Source organism: Barbus barbus (assembly GCF_936440315.1).
Source record: "Barbus barbus genome assembly, chromosome: 31".
Taxonomy (NCBI): domain Eukaryota; kingdom Metazoa; phylum Chordata; class Actinopteri; order Cypriniformes; family Cyprinidae; genus Barbus; species Barbus barbus.
In genome coordinates this window covers 1097501-1122638 of record NC_136759.1, presented here as the reverse complement: position 1 = coordinate 1122638, position 25138 = coordinate 1097501, and the positions used below count along the sequence as shown (strand labels likewise).

General features: G+C 37.4%; 1 protein-coding gene across 3 annotated transcripts in view; it reads right to left on the bottom strand.

Moving 5' to 3' along the window:
- Nucleotides 1–25138, bottom strand: part of LOC306851454 (cGMP-dependent 3',5'-cyclic phosphodiesterase-like) — a 150842-nt gene that overhangs the window by 58008 nt on the left and 67696 nt on the right. For all 3 annotated transcript variants that reach the window (XM_079387695.1, XM_079387696.1, XM_079387697.1), the window contains one exon: nt 6686–6775. In XM_079387695.1, coding sequence (XP_079243821.1) covers nt 6686–6775 — 90 coding nt within the window. The remainder of the gene's footprint in view (nt 1–6685; nt 6776–25138) is intronic.

Here is a 25138-nt window from a genome sequence, read left to right as displayed (position 1 = left end):
GCAGGTTATGGAAACTGTTGCGAAGGATATGGACAAAAGGTACCATTCCAGCATCCTGGAAAAGAGCAGAGGGGTGTTTTGTACCCAAGGAAATGGACTCCTCCGACATAAGTCAGTTCCGAACCATTTCTCTCCTAAGTGTCGAATGCAAGGTATTCTTTTCTGTCCTGGCAAAAAGGATGACTACCTACATGGTGAAGAATAAATATGTCGACACATCAGTCCAGAAGGGCGGCATTCCAGGTTTCTCCGGGTGCTTGGAACATACGGGCATCCTCAACCAGCTGATCCGGGAGGCCAAGGAGAGCAAAGGAAACCTAACGGTTGTCTGGCTCGACTTGGCTAACGCATACGGTTCAATCCCGCATGGCCTCATCAACACGGCTATGGAACACTACCATATCCCCTGCCACACCAGGGGTATAATTACCAGCTACTTCGGAGGATTCAAACTACGGTTCAAAACTGCCCACTTTACAACTCAGTGGCAGGACCTTGAAAAGGGAATCGTGACAGGCTGTACCATCTCCCCCATCCTGTTTGTCATGGGAATGAACCTGCTCATAACAGCTGCAGGAAAGGAATCCAGAGGGCCATCAATGGAGTCTGGCACTCGCCAACCTCCAATAAGAGGCTTTATGGATGACCTTACCATAACAACTTCAACCCATGTGCAAGCAAGATGGATCCTGAAGGCTCTTGAGGACGTGGCAACATGGGCTCGGATGAAGTTCAAACCAAGGAAATCAAGAAGTATGGTGATCAGAAGTGGGAAAGTGACCAGCAAGTTCCAGTTGCGAGTACAGGGGGAGATGATACCATCAATTGAGGAAAACCCAATTAAGTGCCTAGGGAAATGGTACGACGCATCCCTGACCGACAGATGCAATGTTTCCAGGACAGAGAAACAGGCAGATGCATGGCTGAGTAAGATCGAGGGGTCAGGACTGCCAGGAAAGTTCAAGGCCTGGCTTTTCCAGCATGGTCTGCTACCACGACTCATGTGGCTACTGACAATTTATGAAGTACCTATGACAACAGTGGAAGGAGACGAGAGGCGAGTGAACAAACATCTCCGCAAGTGGCTCGGAATCCCACCAAGCTTCACGTCAGTAGGGTTATACACCAGGTCTGGTCAGGTACAACTACCCCTATCATCAGTGGTGGAAGAGTTTAAGGTGGCAAAGTGCCGGGTTGTGATGATGTACCAAGACTCCAGGGATGAAAAAGTCAGAAGAGCAGGCGTCACTACGAGATCAGGACGCAAATGGGTGGCTGGCACATCAGTGGCGCAAGCTGAAAGCGCATTGAAGCTGAAGGACATCATCGGGAACCCATGCATAGGGAGGCAAGGACTCGGTTCCACTCACTTCCAGCAGTGGGGAAAAGCAGACCCAAGGCAGAGGAGGGACATGATTCAAGCCGAGGTCCGACACCTGGAGGAAGAAAGGCGCAGATCTAGGGCCGTCGAACTTGGAGCACAAGGTGCCTGGACAAAGTGGGACCTGCCGAAGCGGAAGATCACGTGGCCTGAGATCTGGAGACTGGAGCCCTTTCGTATCTCTTTCCTGCTCCGTTCAGTGTACGACACCCTTCCATCACCAACAAACCTCCACAGATGGGGAATGAGGGAGGACCCATTGTGTAGGCTATGCGGAGGGAGGGGAACAATGGCGCACATACTGGCAGGGTGCAAAACAGCTCTTAGCCAAGGAAGATACAGGTGGCGCCATGACAAGGTCCTCAGTGCACTGGCTGACATCTTGGAGCGGGAGAGGCAGAAAAAGCGCCAGACCAGTACAAGGCCGGCGACATCCATTCAGTTCATTAGAGAAGGGGAGAAACCACCAGCCCCCAAGAAGATAAAAAAGAGCCTCTTGCAAGCAGCACAATCCTGGGAGATGAGGGTGGACCTGGGAAGGAAGCTAGTCTTCCCCCAGGTTGTGCAAACATCGCTGAGGCCGGACGTGGTCTTATGGTCCGAGGAGGCAAGGAAGATAATCTTGATTGAACTGACGGTCCCGTGGGAAGACGGGTGCGAGCAGGCCTATGAGCGGAAAGCCACCAAGTATCAGGACCTTGTTGAGCAGTGCAGGGCCAAAGGGTGGCAGACCTGGCTATTTCCGGTTGAGGTTGGGTGTAGGGGTTTCCCGGCGCAGTCTGTGTGGAAGTCACTCACAGCTCTGGGTATAGCAGGAAGGGAGAGGAAGGCAGCTGTTCGTAGGTTGGGTGAGGCAGCAGAGAGAGCGTCTTGCTGGCTCTGGAGTAGGAGGGAGGAGTTGAGCTGGGGGCCAGGAGGAGGTGGGCAGTGACTGGCCACCACTGCCGACCCGCCAACTGGAGGGTGTTGTGGTCCAGGGTCGAAACACCCTGTGAAAGTTGGACGCCACCTGACGACATCTCCTCTTGGCTGAAAGCTACAGTTATGCAGTACAGCCAATAACTGAGTTAGACAGCATCAGTATAGATGTATCCAATAGCAAATATGTCATTATTTCCCCCTGACACATTCATGGTAATTACCTGCTGGGGCTTTGCGGCAAGCTTTTGGCCTATTGCGTGCGTTTAAACGCAGTACTCTTCAGCTGCTGCTGTGGGACTCTAAACACACGAGCCGCTCTTGGCAATCGCGGCACGGTCTCGTGTTTCCACCAGCGCGGCAATTTATTTATTTTTTCATCACTAATTGATGGATGTCTAAAATATAAAAATAAGGAGAAGCCTAAAACATGAATGAAAAGTGAACCTTTAATAAAGTGAATTTTACTTCACAGAGTTGAGAAATACTAAAGGCTTTAAAATTTTATAAGATTTTAAAAATGTGTTCATGGCTGAAGGTAAGATGTTGATTATGGAGAATACCATTATATGATGTAATTTAAGAGATTAGCCAAACTGCCTAAACAGTTAGGATAGTGTTTATATGTCAGCATTAAATGTACAGTTACATGTCTGAGTATACTTTTCTGGGATTAGGCTACCAGACTCTACATATAAATGTATATGTTCTTTAATAACATAAAACAGTATGTTAATTCCGCTATCATTATTTCTGGTGTTGCAGCTATTTTGTTTCTCAGTTTCTGATAAGAATGAGGCAGGAGAGGTTTCTGTGAGAGTCTCTACCTATATATAGCACATATAAAATGAGCTTCACCGGAAGATTACGAGCTGGCTTATCTTTATCCAGAAGTTCTAAATAGCGCTCCGTGCATATGGTCAGTTATGTCCGTTTCCATTGTCAGAAGTTGTGAATGGTACCAAAATAGCGAACCGTACCGTACCACTTTTTTGGTACCCTTCCGTTGGGGTACCTAGCACAGCAAAGGGTACCAAAAGGGTGGAGCTAAACTTACTGCAGAACGTTGATTGGTTGACTAGAATCGTCCCTTTTGTGTGATACAAGGAGATAAAGCTTCTCCTTCACTTATTCCGCTCTGCTGTCCATGAGTGTTGGACTTATATAGAGTGCGCAAACACAAAAAAACAGTGTATTTTATAATTTTATATTTTCACAAAAAAATAACTGTTTCTCAACAGTAGCAGCCTTAGCTTGGCTAGTTCTTTTAACATTTGCCGCTGGCTCTGATGTCTCTGTAGTGATTAAACATGAGATACAATTAGTTTTGTGTATATTTAACAGGCATTTGTGGTCTCGTGAATTCATTATTTGTTCCTGGTCATATCGGTTTGCCTGAGCACAAAGTTATGTTTAACTTTATATATTTATTTTCAACTTTAGCATAGTACAGCGCTGACTTTGTAGCATACGTTTGACTGAATTGTTTGCTTTTGTTTTTATTTATTCTTATATAAGCCTCTTATACATTGTACTTATACTTTTTTAATGTTATTATTGTTCATATTATTGTTCATCAAAAGAGGCAGAGTTGTGTTGATTGTCACGCTTTATCGTCGATCGCTACTTTCCGGCATACACCACGTCTATCAAGTAAGGGTTCTATTGGATCAGGGTGTTTGTTCCGTACCATACTGTACTGTACTGACCCATACCGCTTGGTGGAAATGAGCCAAAAGATGCATGCACTCTCATGTAGACATAGCAGAACGAGTGAAAGAGACATGCTGAATGAAAGCGCACATTCGCTCTCTGACAGCAGATGGCGCTGATGGAACAGCAGAAATGCAGCGTTACCCCAGAAACCCCGTTAAAAAGCAGCTGCGCTACTTTCTGAAACGTATTTTCAGAATGAAAATTGAATATTTAAACACTTACACAGTGTCTCATGTATCTTTTCCATGTTAATCTGAGTTTTCGTCCTAACGAACCGCGACGGCAACACGCAAAATTTCTATTTTAGAAACGGTTTCTATTTTCGCGATGTTGCAACTGGAACAACAGCATACTAACTATATGACAGTCATAATTCTCAGATGATTATGTGCTTTATTCAAAGTTAAACGTGTCTAATGTGAGTTTGAATGTCATATTGCGTGGCATTTACAGCCATACTGAAAGCAAGAACGGACAGTTTACCTCAGATCTTGAAAATAAATAAAAGCAAAATGTATATTAAAACTGTGAACTCACTGCGAACCAACAAGCATAACAAAGATGTTATCAGTCCATTTAATAATGTTAAAAAGGTTTAATATTTATGAATTAGATTAAATCCATTTCGTTCTGAATGCAGAGCGCTTCCAGAGAGATCCCGCCCACGCATGCTTCTGATTGGCTGTGATATTTGATTGATTGTTTCGCGTCGCGTTTGATATGGACACCCAAATTGCTTGTCGCTGGAATCTTGTCGCGTTGTGTGTAGTTAGGACACGGTATACCGTATACTGTAATAAGAGCATTAGCAATTAATCACAACATTGATACTGTCATAGAACCATCCGCAATCTCTCAGTCTGTCACGACTCCGGCCTCTGTGACGTTAATCAGATGCAAAGTACCGTCGTTATGCCGCAGGCTCCATTAACCCTCATTAGACTCCGGCGGTTTTAACGGAGCGGCCGTTACCATGCCGATCAGATGGTCCTGCTAATTTGTTAAAAATGTCAAGGGAAGTTTTCGACATCTGTTCAACGAGTGTCTGCTCACTGTCTACATAGGCAGCTGTCTTCTGAGGGAGCATGTGAAAAGAACCTAATAAGTGATACTTTATATAGAACCGAGTAAAAATGGCTCTTGGTGTGAAGCGAACTGAAATTATTCCAAGTTTGACTTGAATGTGTAGCAAAGCCAATTATGCCATAATCACAATCGTCTATTTTTCATTAAACTACTATTTATCAATCATTTTCAGGAATTAAATATATACACTGCAAAAAAAGGATTATCTTACTTAGTATTTTTGTCTTGTTTCTAGTCAAAATAGCTTAAAAATTCATAAATTAAGATGCATTTATTAGATAAGCAAATTGACGTAAGATATTTAGTCTTGTTTCTAGGGGAAAAAGAAAAAAAAACTAAATTAAGTGCATTTTGTTTAAAATAAGTAAAATTATGTGCCAGTGGGGTAAGTAAAGTATAAATTAAATTAAACATTAAATATTTCATAAATACAGCATTAAAAATGAAATTAGAACTGGAAGTGTGTGAGATGCTGTTAGCTCCTGTTTGAGGCATCCTTGAGTTGTTGGAAAAATAATCAATAAAAGAAACAGCACTCAGATATGACTGCATCAGTGTGTGTGTGTGTGTGTGTGTGTGTGTGTGTGTGTGTGTACAGCACTCAAAACACTCCTGAGACTACAGCAAATGTAACATCAATAAAACCTACAGGAGAATCTATTTTCTCTCTGAAAAGACACTCAGAATGCTGATGAAGTCTGGAGCGGTGAATTCTCCGGGTGAATCCGAAAGAGATTTGACCCTGCTGTCTCACCGTATGCACATCTGAATCTGATCAAACGGCAATGAATGATTTCTCCACTGTGAAATCAAACCATCATGTGCTTCCCGTCGGCTCGTATTCCAGCACAGAGATGCACAAACGCTGTCTGTTATTGAACACAGAGAGAAAACCTGCCCTGGAAAGCGTTTCGTTGACCTGGAGGGAGACGTTGCTGTGTGTTTAACACAGAAAACATGCTTTTTGGAAACACTGTATTACATCTTTGAGAAAAACTAGATATCAAATCAATCAGCAGAGTGAAGTCTGAAGTGTTTGTTTTGGAGACTGAAGGTCAAGTTCATCCTCCAGAGCATCTTGTATACTAATGTAATAAATATTTGACTAAAACACTATGAAGAGTTTTTGTATATTGCACTGATGAGTCGTTTTCATGATGAATAACAATAATAGCAGTAACGTACTGTATATAGAGTCATTCAGTCTTTTAATTTGAAATTTACATATTTTAAAATTGGACATACTATGGAATTTTATTTCGCCACAGAATAAAAAAAATAAATAATAAGAAAAATAATAATTAGAATTTGGACTGTTTTCTTGCAATCCTGAGTTGACATCTCTTCAGTTTTTTTCTGATACAAGAAGTAAAATAAAATAAAAAGGTAATTGCAACTTTATCTCACAATTCTGACTTAAAAATTGTGAGATGAAAATACTTTCTATTTTATTTTATATTTTTTTTATCCAATGGTAAGCAGAAAAGACTTCTTTCTAAAACATAAAAATCGTACTGACCCCAAGCTTTTGAACACTAGTGTAGTAAGTTTGTGTGTGTGTGTGTGTGTGTGTGTGTTTCGTACCACGTTTGGCAGGACAAATCTGAGCACATCTTTGATGGTCGTCTGAAGGCTGCTGACATCAACAATGGAGGCCAACTGCAGCAATGCATCCTGGGAAGATAAAAACACAGACACTCAGATAAATAAACAAATAAATAAATCATTTATATTGTCCGTGCACCATCCGAAGGGTCAAAGGTTAATGAATCCTCTCGAAATACAGCTATGATGAGTTCAACCCTGAGCCCCTGCAAATGTCACGCCATTAAGGAAATGAATGTCGTCGTCTCGCGTTTTCTGTATTTGAAGCCTCTGGCACATGGATGATCACTCATCTCTCTTTGAAACTATTTGATCTTTGACCTCCAGCACGCTGACCTCATAAGCACGGCTCATTAGCACGTCCACTTAACCCGGGAAAATCAATAACGAGAAGTACCATTAACCAGCGACGAGAGCGAAACGCTTTTAGCAAATAAGCATTGAACGCATCAGTGGATTCAATGCAAAACTAATTAACTAAAGTAAACGATGCAATGAACAGTCAGCAAGACTTTACTGTAACATGACATTTTTCCAAAAAGCTTCACAACACCCATCAGAATGCCAGATTCCTTTCAGCAAATCACTTGCAATGCAATAAATATTATAAATATTGTAAGTGCAAACATACACACCACACACTAACATTAGTTTAAATTAGAGATGCACCAATGTATCGGCCAACAATCGGTATCGGCCGGTAAAAGAAATTCATTTCACTATCGGCCATCGGCCCATAAAATCAGCCAATGATCAGGGCCGATTATATCCTGTCAATCAAAAGGCGGCGGAAAAACGTGTCAGACTGCAACTCATACTGTGAGTGAAGAAAATCTCTGTTGAAATTGGCTGTCAAAATAAACGTGACAACAAGGCATTAACAGTTAAAAAAGCGATATTAATGCAGGCTCTATTTGACCAGATCAATCACCCGTAGTTCAAGCCAGCATTGCCAGATCCGCAGTTTTTCTCTGCACCAAACATTTGTAGCACGCCTCGATCCATCCAATAATCACAAAGAGCTCTGTGCTTTATTACTTCTGACAAGAAACAAACTCTCACTTTCAAATCCTGTACATTCTATACAAACAATGAAGGCCGTTTTGACGCTTTTAAATGTGACGTGACAGATCTCTATTGTACCTCAATTCAAGTTCAAGTCTCTTCCAGTTTAATAAGTTATAGCGCAAAATACACATGAATGTACATGAGATGTTGCAGTATGGCTTACCAAAACGTATCATGTCTGTCTAATGTAATCACTCAATCAGTGTTTCAACTGTGGAAAGATGGCAATAAAACAGACTGTGAACAGTATCTCACTTAACGTGACATTTACCTCAGCAAAGTTATTCCGCTGTTCACAGTTCATTAGTTAGCTATAAAACAACACTGAAGAGGAGCTTTTTTACTTATAATGATATATGTATGTTTGAACAAATCTGGTATTAATGTATTTATGAAGAAAAAGATAGTTGTCTGTTTTGCGTACATCTATTCACTGTTTAAAACTAAAACAAATGATTGAAATATGGATTCATTGTTATTCTTAATTTAAAAACACAACAACAATAAAACAGTAGGCTACAAACTAACTTATATAATGTAATTAACATAGAGGAATAATATTGCATAGGCTACACCAGAACGTTTAGCAAACACTGAGGAATCAAATAAATAAAGAACATTTAAAGAAAGCCTCCATACCGTAACGTGAGATAAACAGAAAAGATAAAACCAACATGTTCACCTTCTCTGGTTTAAGAAGCAGTCTTTTATTTTACTTTCATTGGAAAACCAAATCATCTGTCCTGTCCGCCATCGTTTTCTCAGTATTCGCATAATTTTTGTAGCTTGTGCTGGCGCGGCGAGTATTAACCAGGCTCTGCTCCTAAAGAACTCGCATTGAAAGCGCCTCTCTCACTCTCTTCACGTGATCAGAAATCTTAAGGTCAAAGTATACTTCGGCCATCTGTGTCCGCGCACTGTCCGTATTACATCATTTTCATCATCAGGAGGGCTCGAATACAACAGTTCATATGCGAGGTGAATGTTGACAGAGTAGGTGGTACTGCGCATGTGTTGAGCTCGTCTGTACGCACTAATTCGCGGTTGAGTATACTTCAAAGCTGTGCAGATGGAACGCGAAAGTGAAGTATACTCTGCAGCGCGTGCTTTATGCATGGAGCAGAGCAGACGTTTTGGAGCAGCGCAGACCATGCACTGGCACAAATGCGACCACGTCAAATTTTAACTCACTCATAACTATCGGTATCAGCATCGGTATCGGCCGATATCATTCTGAATAATCGGCTATCAGCATCGGCAGAGAAATTCAGTATCGGTGCATCTCTAGTTTAAATTATATAAAACTATTTTTGATTGACTATTTTCAATATTTAATGGTAGTTTGACATGTTTGGTATGTTTAACTTTAATTTCATTTCATTTTTGATCAACCATTGTTGTTATTGTTAACTAAAACTATTACAATTTGTTTCTGCTAAATGAAACAAGCTGAAAAAAAATAAAAAAATGTTAAGGGAATTTAAAAATGTTGCATTGGAAACTAAGTGAAGTAACTTCAAGTGGAAGCACTAAAATTATTAAAACTAAAATTAAAATGGAAATGTTAATAAAAATGGCTTTAAATGTTGTCACTCGAACATGTTTAGTGTCAGGAAATTATAAAATCAGATATGCAAAAACAGATTAGACTGTTTATTTAATCAGACATTGATGAACTACACAGACTAGATTAGTTAGTTGCTTTTGTATTAGAAGCTTTTAGAGTAGTTAACTGCAGTTTGAGTTTACCTCAACTAGTTTAAATTATGAGAAGATTTTTGTTGCAGGGTTATCATCGTTAACTAAAACTAAAACCCTTTAAAAAACACAATTTTTGTCACCTGAAATAAATAACCAAAACATTTTTTAATTCTTATTTTTGTTTATTTTAACTAAGTATTACTATAACTTTTTTTCTTATTTTCGGAAAAAAATAAAAGACAAAATTAAGTGAGTTTTTGCTTAGAACAAGCAAAATAATCTGCCAATGCGGTAGGCAAAATTATCTTATTTCAAACAGAAAACACTTAAATTTTAACTTCTTTTTTTTCTGAAAACAAGACAATCATTTTTACTTGTCTACAAAATCCTTCTTGATTTAAGAATTTTTAGATATCTTGGCTGGACACAAGACAAAAAAATCTAAGTAAGATCCAGTGCAGAAAATGTAAAAATAAAATTGAATTTAAAAATGAACAAAAACTATGATACTAAAATCACACTGGCTTGTAGTTATTAGTTTTAAAGCAGATTCATGAGAAGTGGATGGATGGATGGCCTTATTTAAACTGATCGTTTATCTCTCCATCTCTGAACTGATGAAAGGAAAACTGCACTCAACCAATTAGCCAATCAGTATTCTGCGTGTGTGTGTGTGTGTGTGTGTGTGTGTATGTTGGCTTTCTACAGCCGGTTTTTATAGGTAATTACAAACAATTATCGCCAATTACGTTCAGAACATTCCAAAAAAAGAAAATAGGTTTGAACTCAACATCAAAAATCTCAATTAATAAAAAATGTTCAGAAGAAGAGGGGAAGAGAAGGAGAGAGATGTTCAGATGCAGGTGCTTCATTCTGCCACTCTTCCTCTTCCTCATCCTCCTCTTCCTCTCTCAAATGCTCTGAATCCCTCTCAACACTCAGAACACACACACTTGAGTGGAGAGGCTGAGTTGAAGCAGTTCCCTGCATTTTCTCTCTTGTTGGATCATCATTGACGGAAGCAGCAGGGATCAATCCTGCAGCGCTGATCCCACTTTCAATTTTTTGAAGAGGGAATGGCAGAGAGCTTTGTCAAAACACACACACGAGCCAGTTCACACTTGTGTTCATATGTCGCCTGCTATACAGGCGACTGGTCAACTAGTTTAATCTTTCTCATGAAGTCCACCGAACGTCTGATTCATATAAAAAAATAAAAATCCTTCACAGAATCACAAACTCTACTGGACTCACAAATGATTCAAGGTAAGTTTAACATCAGCAATGCAATACAATACCAAAGCACAAAACACAGCATAAACTAACATTACAACACACAGTCTATTTTAAAGTACATCAAACTGTGTGTTTGTGGATAGATGGATGGATGGATGGATGGATGGATGGATGGATGGATAGATAAAGATATAAGATATAGTAGTCAATTTGAATAATGAAAATAAATAATTTGAAATACAACAATTATTAAAGCTGAAATAAAAATAAATTTAAGTTTTTTTTTAATGTTAAAAACAATAAAACAAAAACATAAAAAATTACAATGATCAAAAATTTAAAAATTTCTACTAACTGAAATAAGTACTAAAATAAAAAATAAAGCTAAATAGAATAAATGACTAAAAATCTAACTAAAATTAAAATGAAAACTGAAAATACAAAATAAAAGCTAATTCAATACTGTATATGAAAACATACTATAATAGTATTTATAAATATTACTAAAATGACACTGTGATCAACACTATACAGACAGAGGAGAGATTCACACACACTGATGCTGGATTAAAGGTGTAATTCACCTGTGCAGTGAGAATGAGTATGTGTGTGTGTGTGTGTGTGTGTTTGATACTCTGATCACGAGCATCCTTCAAACACCAGCACACACTGATCAGTGATTACAGAAGTGACGAACACACACAAACACATTTACTTAGTTTACCTAAACGATGCATGACGTCAACTGCCTCACATCAAATGCTGAAATATTTGAATATATGTGTGTGACAGTGTGCATTAATCATGTTTTTGCTTCACAAATGAACTCTTGTACTCTGACGTGCTCGTGTTTCTCTGCTCTGCTCTCGTTCTCTCTCAGACAAACTCATTCATCCCAGCGTAACATCTTTCCTTCAGGGCATCATACGGGATCTCTGTCTCGGATATCCGTCCATCCGCTCGTTCTGTGTCAGAAATGTCAAGAGCCTCCAAGAGACTTATCATCAAACCCCATCAGCCCCTGTGACATGTTAACATCCCTCCATCTTTACCTTTACCTCTTTCTCTCTGAAGACAAACCAGGACACACACACACACAGAGAGAGGACCAAGGGTTACATAATCAGAGACCTGTGTGTGCTTGACCAGAAACACACGTTACACAAATACACACATGCCAACACGCTGTCTAAACATGTGTTCTTGTGTTACTCTGACAGTAAAAATCCTCAGTACTCAAGAGGGTGTTAAAGTTTCCTTCAAATATCTGTTGCTAAACCAGTTATTATTAGTCTGTCATATGATAGTTTGACTAATTAAAATTTACTAACTCAGCAAGATTTTCTTCAAACTGCTTCTCTGCTTTGAAAGTTTTTGATCTGAAAGAGGAAATTAACCGTACATGAAGACTGTTTACGCTAATGCTACTGTAGGGAGCCTTGCAGGAATGCTGAGAATGCAACATGTATTTGCGTTGCATTATATGTTTGCACGCCGACACATTAAGTAACTCAATGGGTCGTGAAATCAAGCTTGTGTAGCTATAAGCACTTGTGTTCATGTACTTGAGGAAAGACGCCACAGGCAAAAACATAGTTATTTTTCATGCATTTTGTTCTCTCTGGAAAGAAATACAAATACAAACCAATTCATCCAAAATTATTAATTATTTTATTACACTTTGTCCATTTGCGCCTTCAGATTTCAATTACAATACATTTCTTTAAAAGTTTTTTCTCCACTTCTGCAGCACTTACATACACCAAAACTTAGAGTTGTATTTCTCTTAATATTCTGAAGGTATTTATAGAAGGGTTTGTTCATATATCATTTACACCTATTTATCTAACATTTTATTCCTAAAAAATGGCGAAAATGCGCATCTCTAAAGGCTGTGAATTTGTTTCTCCACTTCAGTACCACTTACATTCACCAAAACTTAAGAGTATCATTCATATCTATATTCTGAAGGTTTTTACTGAGGGGTTTGTTCATATATCATTCACACTGATTTAAATAACATTTTATTCCTAAAAACATGGTGAAAATGCACATTTGTAAAGGCTGTTAGTTTGTTCCTCCACCTCAGCAGCACTTTCATTCACCACAACTTAAGAGTATCATTCATAGCTATATTCTGAAGGTTTTTACTGAGGGGTTTGTTCATATATCATTCACATTGATTTATATAACATTTTAAAAACATGGTGAAAATGCACATTTTTAAAGGCTGTGAGTTTGTTTCTCCACTTCAGCAGCACTTACATACACCAAATCTTAGAGTATCATTCAAATCTATATTCTGAAGGTTTTTACTGAGGGGTTTGTTCATATATCATTCACATTGATTTATATAACATTTTAAAAACATGGTGAAAATGTTTTTTTTTTTTTTTGTCTGTTGACAGTATTTTCTGATTTATGGAGTAATAAAAAGAGAATTCCAAAATCCCCACAGTAAAAACATTTTACTCTAATATGTCAAAAAAATCTGATTTATTTTTTCTCAGATAATATATGCGAATAAATTTGTTATATAATTATTGCAAAATAATACAAATATAATTTTAAAAACTACCTTATTTACATATTTTATCATATATTGACATTTCTATAAACTTGTAATACAAAAAAAAAGGTTTACAATTCTTAATGTAATCAATTAGCTGGAGAAGTTTTTTTTTTTTTTTTTTTTTCCAATACACCTGTTGTGTTTTGCCTTGAGTGTGTTTCCTAAAGGTGAAGAATGTTTACTAAAGGTATTTGAGCATGTTTGTATTTCAGTATTCTCTAAAATAAAATCCCTCTAATCTTTTTAATCCAGTGTCTGACACTATAACTAACTTTCCTTTCTTCCAGATGCATGATAAATCTCTCCGCCGCAGACGCCCGGCAGCAGAGCATGATGGGAGTTTAAGACGACACTGATCTCAGTGTGCGGTCTAAGAGCTTTATTACCCACAAGCTCTTTGGGGCCGAGGTCAAGTTGTCTTATTTTAGCTTTTCAAATTAAGCAAAAGCATAAAATCAGGGGCGCAGTGAGACCTTTAACATTTCAATACTGTAGAGCTTCATAAATCCTGCCGCTTAAAATATAAAATATCACCCAGATTTAACAACACACCAAAATAAAATCCAACACTTTACTAGAAATATGCAAATACAATGCATTTTTAAAGTATTGAAATGCCTTATAATATTCGTATGAATAATCCATATGTTCTAATACTTCATATATTATTCATAGTTTCACCTTTAAAGCCAATTTTATATGCTTTGTCATAAAAACCTAGATAGTTCTGGATACTAATTGGTTAATCCTATATTTCAGTAAATTAATAACTTTAAATGTAATTTAAAAAAAAGAAAAAGAAAAAAACTTGCTCAAACTGTTACTACATCTGTTTGAAATGTCATGCATGCATAATGAGAATTATTAATTTATAAAGCAGAATTCCAATTTCCACATATGTGATAAGTGTATGTACATTAAATTAGCATATATATTATGCTCATGCATCAAACTGTGAATATTCTGCCTGAACGGCAGAACATGTGATGAGTTACTGTTCAAACATTACAAATGAACTTTAAAACCAGAAAGATAATTTTCTAGAGAGAGACGAGATGCTTGTGTAGATTCTGATGAGCCAATGTTTGTGTGAAATGATTCGAGCTCGTCTGATTGGTCTGATTAATTTCAGCATATTAAACGTGCTGTGACTCACGGATGATAAATGATCGCGAGCGGTAAATCAGATGAAGGTCACCGTCAGGATTTGCTGTCGGTCTCTGAGATCATCAAGTTTGAGGTTTTCACTTCATATTTCTGAAGCTCAAATCTCTCGTTCTGTCTGCTTTGCTGGTCTCATTTTCAGCTCTCTCTTTCTCAGCAAGCACTTTGTCAACCAGATATTATTAAAATATGATTTACACTTTAAATTTAATATGAGACTCATAAGATACTGAAAGCCTGAGGGTCCCATAAACACCCTCCTGTTTCTGCATCTCTCATCAGGCAGAAAACAGACATTGTCATTCAATTCCAAATGAGTTGTGTTATTACTATACAATTATTATACATACATAGTCTACTTATCATATTTTCATTTCTAATGTTAAATAAACAGTACAATTTTAAACCTAACAATGCACAAACAAAATAACAATATATTATTATACTATATACATAAGCTAATTTTATTGTCAAACTAATAATACATATTAAATATTTAAAATACATTTTAAATACAATATTACATCTACAAATTAATATACAAACTAAATATAAAATGTTTAATTACACTAACATATACATAGGCTAAATATTGGTGAGAAAAGTGATTATTAGATTATTACATCTGTGTCACGTTAACCAGCTGCTGTGATGTCTGTTCATCAAGAGCAAAAGAAAGAGAGGAAATCAATGATTTTTGCAGCTTTAAGGATTAATCTATTTAATTTAGAATTTAGTAAACAATTTCTGTATATTTCCTACTTGCTGAAGGTAAATATTACATTTATTATTATTGGTTTATAAGAAGATTGTTTAAGTTAACTTAAATTAGAAGTTGTTATTTTTTAAAGTCTAATAAATGTTAAAATTGATGGCTCTCAATACTGTAATGTTGAATGGCTATAGTCAATGGCTAAATATTAGGGGAAAAATAACAATTTCCTAGAGACATAAGTAGTATTGGTATCAGTGATAATGGCCTTCAGTCACAAAAAAAATATGCCATTAAACAAATATTAAAAATATCTTTGTGTTGTTTCTACATTAACTTGAAGATTGAATGTGAAATTATTGCAATATAAAAGTTTTTAAATATTTTAAATATTTAAAAACTTTAACGTTAGGTGGGATTAATCACGATTAATCAAGATTACACTGCAAAAAATGGCTTATCTTATTTAGTATTTTTTCAAAATATCAAAAAATTCTTAAATCAAGATACTTTTACAAGATAAGCAAAATGACTTACGATATTTAGTCTTGTTTCCAGAGGGAAGTCTTCTTTTAGTCTTTTCTCCAGACAAAAATACTAAGATAAGCCATTTTTTGCAGTGTAATTTCAGAAAAAAAAATGTGCGATTAATTAGTTATTTTTTTAATCGATTGACAGCACTACCAAATATATATCTAATGCATAAATAAATATTTAAAATTAAATGAATATACAAATGGAGCAACTGTTTGAAGAGAACCTTACCAATCAAGTACAATTATGTACAATTAGTTAATGAATTAATTCATTCAATTATTAAACTACTGATATAATTATATCTAGCTACTTTGAATAATGACCAGCATTATTTTAGTATCACTGAGATCACACTAGTTTATATTAATATTTTGAAATATTTAGGGTTAGGGTTGTACTTTTATATTTACCATTTTCATTTTAGTAATTTTGTTTTTAAATTTTTTATATGGTTATATAGTTTTTATTCACCTGTTAGTACATGAAGTTAAACTAAATGAAAATGAGCAATGTTTCCTTGGACACTAGCTGAAATAAAATCAGTTAAAGTGTTTTATACATTTGATTGATCTCAGTGTGTGTTCAAAAGTAGTAATAAATGTGTTGTTTTATGGTTTAGTAATAGCTAACTATAATAATACTTATAATGACACATCTGGTTTACTGACATCTCAATCATCCCCTTGACACAGTAACACACGAACACCATTTGGTCAAGCATTTTCCTCTCCACGAGTCTAATGGTTCTGGTTTTAACAGAAAAAATTTCAGCAAGCTGTAAAAAAACTAGAATAAATCAGATCCGCAGGACTCAAGTGGCCATTTAGCTGAAGCAGGTCAGAAAATGAAGCTGATCTGAGAAAAGCAGTAGCGCGGCGCTCGCAATTACAGGGCATAGGGTTGCCAGATACCCCACTGCGGAAAATCCCTCATAAGAGGCGGATTAACAGTGTTTGTGACAGGAGGAGAGAGTGAGGGGGAGTCCGGTCCGGAGAGAAGAGGAATAAAGGATGAAAAGGACGATGAGATGAAAGGGTGGGAGAGGGAATCATAAAGACACATGCAAATAAAGCAGTAAGTGCATGATTACTGCGCTGAGATGATGAAAACCTGCAAAGCTGGTTAACATTTGTCTTGCTCTTGATGGGTATGCAGGAGTGTAAATAATCTAAAGTACACATATGAGGATAGATGTGTGTTTGTGTGTGTGTGTGTGTGTGTGTGTGTTTGTGTTCGTACAATACTGGAGGTCTATTATTAAGTCCAGCTGAGTTGATTAACCTTTCTAACTCATTTACATTACAGAAATGTCAAAGGAAAGACCAAACAAACACACAGACACATACTCTCAAACACACACACACACACACACACACACACAGAGAGAGAGAGAGAGAGAGAGAGAGAGAGAGTCTCAGGAGTCTGTATTTTCCCTTTATCCTGTAAAATGGCCGGACATAATGATGAGAAACATGGAAATATGCTTGTGTGTAATTGCTCAGAGAAAACATAAAGTGCTTTTCATCAGAATCATATTTCACGTCTATAATCTGTGGCGTACAGCTGCTCCAATCATGTGCAACATTTCTCATAAAACACCTGACAACAGCATGTATTTTTATACCCTAACGAACAGAGCGAACGAGGGAGATAGACAGAGAGAGAGAGAGCGTGCTAATCACAGTTCCTTGTGCCTACACAACCCACACACTCAGATGAGAATAATACACACACACACACACACACACACACACACAGAGCACAGCAAACAAGCCCCGTTTATGTGTATGGTGAATATTCAAATCTTGATTTTCATGGCAAGAGCCTCAAGTTTCAGACCCCTCTCTGCTATAAAGTGTTAAAACAGAAAAAATAACAACAACAACAACAAAAAAACAAAACATGTACAATATAGTAATATAAATGTGTAATATACATATGTGACCCTGGACCACAAAACCAGTCATAAGGGTCGATTTTCTGAAATTGAGATTTATACATCATCTGAAAGCTGAATAAATAAGCTTTCCATTGAAGTATGGTTTTAGATACTACAATTCGAAAATCTGGAATCTGAGGGTGCAAAAAAATCTAAATTTGTCCAAATTAAGTCCTTAGCAAGGCATATTACTAATCAAAAATTAAGTTTTGATATATTTATGGTTGGAAATTTACTAAATATCTTCATGGAACATGATCTTTACTTAATATCCTAATGATTTTTGGCATAAAAGAGAAATGTATAATTTTGATCCATACAATGTATTGTTGGCTTTTGCTACAAATATACCTGTGCTACTCATGACTGCTTTTGTGCTGCAGGGTCTCACATAAATCTAATTCTAAATGTGATTGTATACATCATCTTCACTAACTGCATTGCTTTCTTCTGTTCTAACAGTGTAGTTTGACTAGTGATAGGGTTTGGTGGTTGTTCACTGCGGCCGGTCGGTGTTCAGAGGTTCTGGTTGTTATTCCAACAGCGCTGCCTCCCCAGTCGCCATAGAAACACTGGAGACACATGCACTGTAGAATACAGCCAGACCAAACTACAGCCGCACTACTGATGCCAATCACATATAGCCCAACTACTGACTCATTAAACAACAGCCTGACTACCAATAGAGATAAAGTATGCTTTGACGCCTGATGAAAATTAAATTACAGCCAAACTAATGAAACTTATCACGTACAGCCTGACTACTGACATGTTAAACTACAGCCAAACTACTGACATTTTTAAAGTACACCTGGAATTCTGATGACATTAAACTACAGCCGAACTACTGACACATTGAACTACAGCCTGACTACTAACAAGGTAAACTACAGCCTGACTACTGATAGCAATAAAGTACACCTTGGTTTCTGATGACATTAAACTACAGCCAAACTACTGACACTTTTAAAGTACACCTGGAATTCTGATGACATTAAACTACAGTCGAACTACTACTGACACTTTTAAAGTACACCTGGAATTCTGATGACATTTAACTACAGCCGAACTACTGACACATTGAACTACAGCCTGACTACTAACAAGGTAAACTACAGCCTGACTACTGATAGCAATAAAGTACACCTGGAATTCTGATGACATTAAACTACAGCCAAACTACTACTGACACTTTTAAAGTACACCTGGAATTCTGATGACATTAAACTACAGCCGAACTACTACTGACACTTTTAAAGTACACCTGGAATTCTGATGACATTTAACTACAGCCGAACTACTGACACATTGAACTACAGCCTGACTACTAACAAGGTAAACTACAGCCTGACTACTGATAGCAATAAAGTACACCTTGGTTTCTGATGACATTAAACTACAGCCAAACTACTGACACTTTTAAAGTACACCTGGAATTCTGATGACATTAAACTACAATCGAACTACTACTGACACTTTTAAAGTACACCTGGAATTCTGATGACATTTAACTACAGCCGAACTACTGACACATTGAACTACAGCCTGACTACTAACAAGGTAAACTACAGCCTGACTACTGATAGCAATAAAGTACACCTGGAATTCTGATGACATTAAACTACAGCCAAACTACTACTGACACTTTTAAAGTACACCTGGAATTCTGATGACATTTAACTACAGCCGAACTACTGACACATTGAACTACAGCCTGACTACTAACAAGGTAAACTACAGCCTGACTACTGATAGCAATAAAGTACACCTTGGTTTCTGATGACATTAAACTACAGTCGAACTACTACTGACACTTTTAAAGTACACCTGGAATTCTGATGACATTTAACTACAGCCGAACTACTGACACTTTGAACTACAGCCTGACTACTAACAAGGTAAACTACAGCCTGACTACTGATAGCAATAAAGTACACCTTGGTTTCTGATGACATTAAACTACAGTCGAACTACTGACACTTTTAAAGTACACCTGGAATTCTGATGACATTTAACTACAGCCGAACTACTGACACTTTGAACTACAGCCTGACTACTAACAAGGTAAACTACAGCCTGACTACTGATAGCAATAAAGTACACCTTGGTTTCTGATGACATTAAACTACAGTCGAACTACTACTGACACTTTTAAAGTACACCTGGAATTCTGACGACATTAAACTACAGTCGAACTACTACTGACACTTTTAAAGTACACCTGGAATTCTGATGACATTTAACTACAGCTGAACTACTGACACATTGAACTACAGCCTGACTACTAACAAGGTAAACTACAGCCTGACTACTGATAGCAATAAAGTACACCTTGGTTTCTGATGACATTAAACTACAGCCAAACTACTACTGACACTTTTAAAGTACACCTGGAATTCTGATGACATTAAACTACAGCCGAACTACTACTGACACTTTTAAAGTACACCTGGAATTCTGATGACATTTAACTACAGCCGAACTACTGACACATTGAACTACAGCCTGACTACTAACAAGGTAAACTACAGCCTGACTACTGATAGCAATAAAGTACACCTTGGTTTCTGATGACATTAAACTACAGTCGAACTACTGACACTTTTAAAGTACACCTGGAATTCTGATGACATTAAACTACAGTCGAACTACTACTGACACTTTTAAAGTACACCTGGAATTCTGATGACATTTAACTACAGCCGAACTACTGACACATTGAAGTACAGCCTGACTACTAACAAGTTAAACTACAGCCTGACTACTGATAGCAATGAAGTACACCTTGGTTTCTGATGACATTAAACTACAGACGAACTACTGACACATTTCAAATACACCTGGAATTCTGATGACATTTAACTACAAAAAAATACTGATATTACTGATGTACAGTCTGACTACTGACACTGTTAATGTACATCTATATTTATAATGACATTACACTACAACCACTGCAATCTTATTCTAAAAAACTAAAATAAAGCCTACATAATAAATCTAACTTCCATACTTTGCATGTATACCATACATACTAATGTACAAATATTATCCCTCTTCTTATCGCTTTTCTATCCATCATGTTCTGATATATCCAGTACTGTACTGCTGTGGAATAATGTGTCTCACTATAAAAGATCTCCACTGAAGTACTGCACAAATCACCTTGAAACTAGTGTTGCTTTCGTCAACGAAAATTGTGACTAAATATCGTCGTCAACGAACATTTATCACGTGACGAAAACGAGACGAGACGCAACGTAAATGCTGGTCATGTGATGACGATAATTAAATATATAATGCAATATTGTTGACGAATAAAAATGAGACTAAATGTGTTTTGCAAAATAAAAACTATGCTAAAATGTCTCTTCATTTTCGTTGACTAAAACGAGACAAAACGAAATGTTATAATGTTATTTCGTCTCGTTTAGGCGCGTTATTATTATTTTGCAGTATTTCTGTTTCCTGTGTCACTTCTGGAGCTGCATCAGCAGACGCAGGCGACATCACTTCCTCAAGCCCCACTCGCCGCATTATTTAAAAGACGTAAACAAATATGTTAACATGTTTGGTTGGTAAAATAAAAGTTGTAAATTCAAATCAGAGCGTCTTCCTTGTCTGGAATGGATGTATTCTTAAGTCTATAAGGTAACAATAATATAATAAGATAACCTTGCTTGAAATGGGTTTGGCTAAAAGCAAATGTTGGTTTGGTCTATACTACTAGCGCAGTGGTGGGCCGTCAGGGGAAGCTGGTCCTATAAAAAACTAAATTGTGTGAAAAATGTTTTTATTGATTATTTAGGTATCATTTGTTTAATGTCCACTAAATTGCCTATGATTAGTTTAGTTGAGGTTGAACTGGAATATCCTACATAAAAAAGTCCGAGGCCAGCTCTACAGATAGTGCTACCCTTTTGTTGAAAGACGTCACATCTGATTTGTTACAAGCATTAGTGACAGAATCATCAGCCAATCAAATTTTGACTTTCAGTGACAGGCCACCCTCTGGGTCCAGCTACGTGTCCAGTGCTATCCCCAGCGTTAGACCGCCCCTTTAATCAGGGATTTCTAAGGTACGAACATGAAAGTAAACGAAAAGAAAATGACAGCTGCAGTCATCGGCGCCTACACCAGATCTGGTTGCCGATCTACTAAAATCATCTTTTTCAAGGCGCTCTTTTGCAGACAAAAGAGAATAATTGAGAAAGGAAGACCTACACCCAAAGTGCATTCGCTAACAAAGGCCAGCAAAGGTTTTATGCGCCATTTCAACAGCTAGAAGTTATTTTGTTGGCTGTGTTTACTTTTAAATCCGAGTAAAATGGCATGGAATGACAGACCCATGGACTTTATTTACGAGTGACAGGTGAGTGCTTTATTATTTGATGAGTATTGTATCATGCACATTGTTATGGAGGTGTAGGTGGTGTGTTGATAATACTGTGGTGTGGTGGGTGGATGTCCAGAGTTTGTACAGTTTTGCTGCTTTGGGCGCGTCGTCATTTTAGAGTGACATGAATGTGCATAGTGACCCGTGTATTGGCCGATTACTTTTACTGACCATGTAGGGAAATTTACTCTGCTTTTAACCCACCCCAATCTAGCCTACTATTAAAATAGTTGATTTTTCATTGTCTGTTGAGAGCCTGTGTGCAGCATAATATGTGCATTATATGCATTTAGCTGCGTTAGCTGTAACAGAGATGTGTAAGATGTTTACAGTTCAAGTTGAGCTTTATTGTCATTCTGCTACATGTGGGGACATACAGTGGAACGAAATATCGTGCCTCGCAGGACCACGGTGCTACATAAATGCAGACATACAACAATGAAGTAAAAAACACTATAAACCTATACACAACTAACCTTGCTTACTGAAGGCCCTGACTAAAACCCCACGGTCTGCCACTGCTACTAGATACTTATACTATATTGACTGGGTTAAATAGAATTATTAAAGAGACTAAAATGCCATTTTCATTGACTAAAACTAGACTAAATATCATCAGTTTTCGTCGACTAAAACTAGACGAAAATAGTCATGGATAATTCTGACTAAAATAAGACTAAAATGCTCAGACTTTTAGTTGACAAACTTGACTAGACTAAAAAGAGTATGAACGTGACTAAAACTAATAAAAACTAAAATGACAGCTTCACACAAAGACTAGACTAAAACTCAAATTAAAACAGGCCGCCAAAAACAACACTACTTGAAACACACCTTGTAAGTTATTTTGTGTGAAGACAATGCCTGAATCAGTAACTGTACTGCACAATACATACTTTTGTGTTTTTTGAAGGACAGATGAAGACTCTGAGAAACGGTAAACACACTAGAATCAATCAAGCGTATAAAGACAAACTAATATTACAATTTGAATTAAAGACAGAGAGCTCACTTTTGGATGAAACGCCAAGATTATGAAACACAGAAGCATTTCTCCATCTGTCTCTCTGTGCCACAAACACACACAATCACACAGAGTTTTAAAATATCACGTTCACAGAATGGTCAACATTTGCTTTAATGCAAATAATACAAATGCTAACTTTACAAAATGAATGTTTGTGCATATGTGTGTGTGCGCGTGTGTGTGTGTGTGTTCCTTCATTTAAAGAAGAGAACAAGAGAAAGTGAGACATCCATCATCCGATTCTCCTTCCATTACACACACAAACACACCTGTCTCTCTTCATCTGTCAATCTGTGTCTGTCTGTCCTGCAGCTGCGCTCAGGTGTGTGTGTGTGTGTGTGTGTGTGTGTGTGTGTGTGTGTGTGTGTGAGTGTGTGTGTGTGTGTGTGTGTGTGTGTGAGTGTGTGTGTGTGTGTGTGTGTGCGTGTGTTCCTTCATTTAAAGAAGAGAACAAGAGAAAGTGAGACATCCATCATCCGATTCTCCTTCCATTACACACACAAACACACCTGTCTCTCTTCATCTGTCAATCTGTGTCTGTCTGTCCTGCAGCGGCGCTCAGGTGTGTGTGTGTGTGTGTGTGTGAGTGTGTGTGCGCGCGCTTTTGTGACAAATGAGGACATAAATGTGTATAATGACACAGGTATGACAGGTATTACAAGGTGAAGGTGACTTTTCAGGACATTGACCCATGTCCCAACTTTTCAAAACGCTTATAAATCATACAGAGTGAGTTAGAAATGCAAAGTCTCCTGTGAGGGCTAAGTTTAGGTGTAGGGCAATAGCACACACAGTTTGTACATTATAAAAACCAATACACCTATGAGAGTCCCCACTTTTCACAAAAACAAGCGTGTGTGTGTGTGTTTCTGCTGGAGTGTGTGTGTGTGTGTGTGTGTGTGTGTGTATGTGTGTGACTGCGGGTTCATGCAGTGCATCACAGAAAGATAAGTGAACTGTTGAAAGCCTCCATAAGTTCTGGTGTGAAAATAGCGTGTTGAAGCGGGTATGTAATGTGTAGTTTCCATAGCGATGAAGGACATGACGTGAGCGTGGCGGGACCTTCGCCTCTCGTTAGAGAGCACAGAACAAACGCTAATTAATGAGGGGAGCGAGAAACGGACAGATCCTGACAGCAGAACAGACAAAAACACTCAGAGAAACAATAAATAATTGGATCCTACAAAGTTTATCTGAAATTGCTCTGAGAAATCTGAAAATGTGCAGCGTTAAAGGTGTGAAAAGACATAGAGCCAGACAGAGAGAGACAGACAGAGAGGATATTTCAATTAAGTTTAACAGCGTATCTAAATTGTCCTGGAATGACAGAGCAGAATTCAATCTCTGATAAATGAGAGAGCAGACGTGAAGAGAATGTGAACGAAAGACAGACAAAAGACTGATAACACTGGCAGAAACAGAGACAGACAGATACGAAAGAAGTCTCTTCTGCTCACTGAGGCTGCATTCATTTGATCAAAAATACAGTAAAAATAGTGAAATATTAACAGCTGTGTGAATATGTGTTAAACTGTAATGTATTTCTGTGATCTGCAGCTGAATTTTCAGCATCATTACTCCAGTCTTCAGTGTCACATGATCTTCAGAAATCATAATAATATACTGATTTACTGATCAACAAACATTTCTGATTATTATCAATGTTGAACACAGTTGTGCTGCTCAATATTTTTGTGGAAACTGTGATACATTTTATTTTTCAGGATTCACAGATGAATAGAAAGTTCAAAAGAACAGCATTTATTTGGAATAGAAATCTTTTGTAACATTGAACATTTTTTTTGTAACATTTTTTGTAATATTGTAGCAAAAGCCTTTACTGTCACTTTTGATCAGTTTAATGCGGCCTTGATGAATAAAAGTCTTAAGATAGATTAGATAGAAGATAGAATGCTGGAATCTGCAGAATAATACAAAGATACAAACAAAACCACACATAAGAATGAAGCGGCTCATCTAGTGATTTGAATCCGTCTAATGAATGATTTGATGAATCGGTCTGAATTACACATCAGTGAGTGACTAGTGATTCATTAAATACTTCTGCTGTAAGACATGT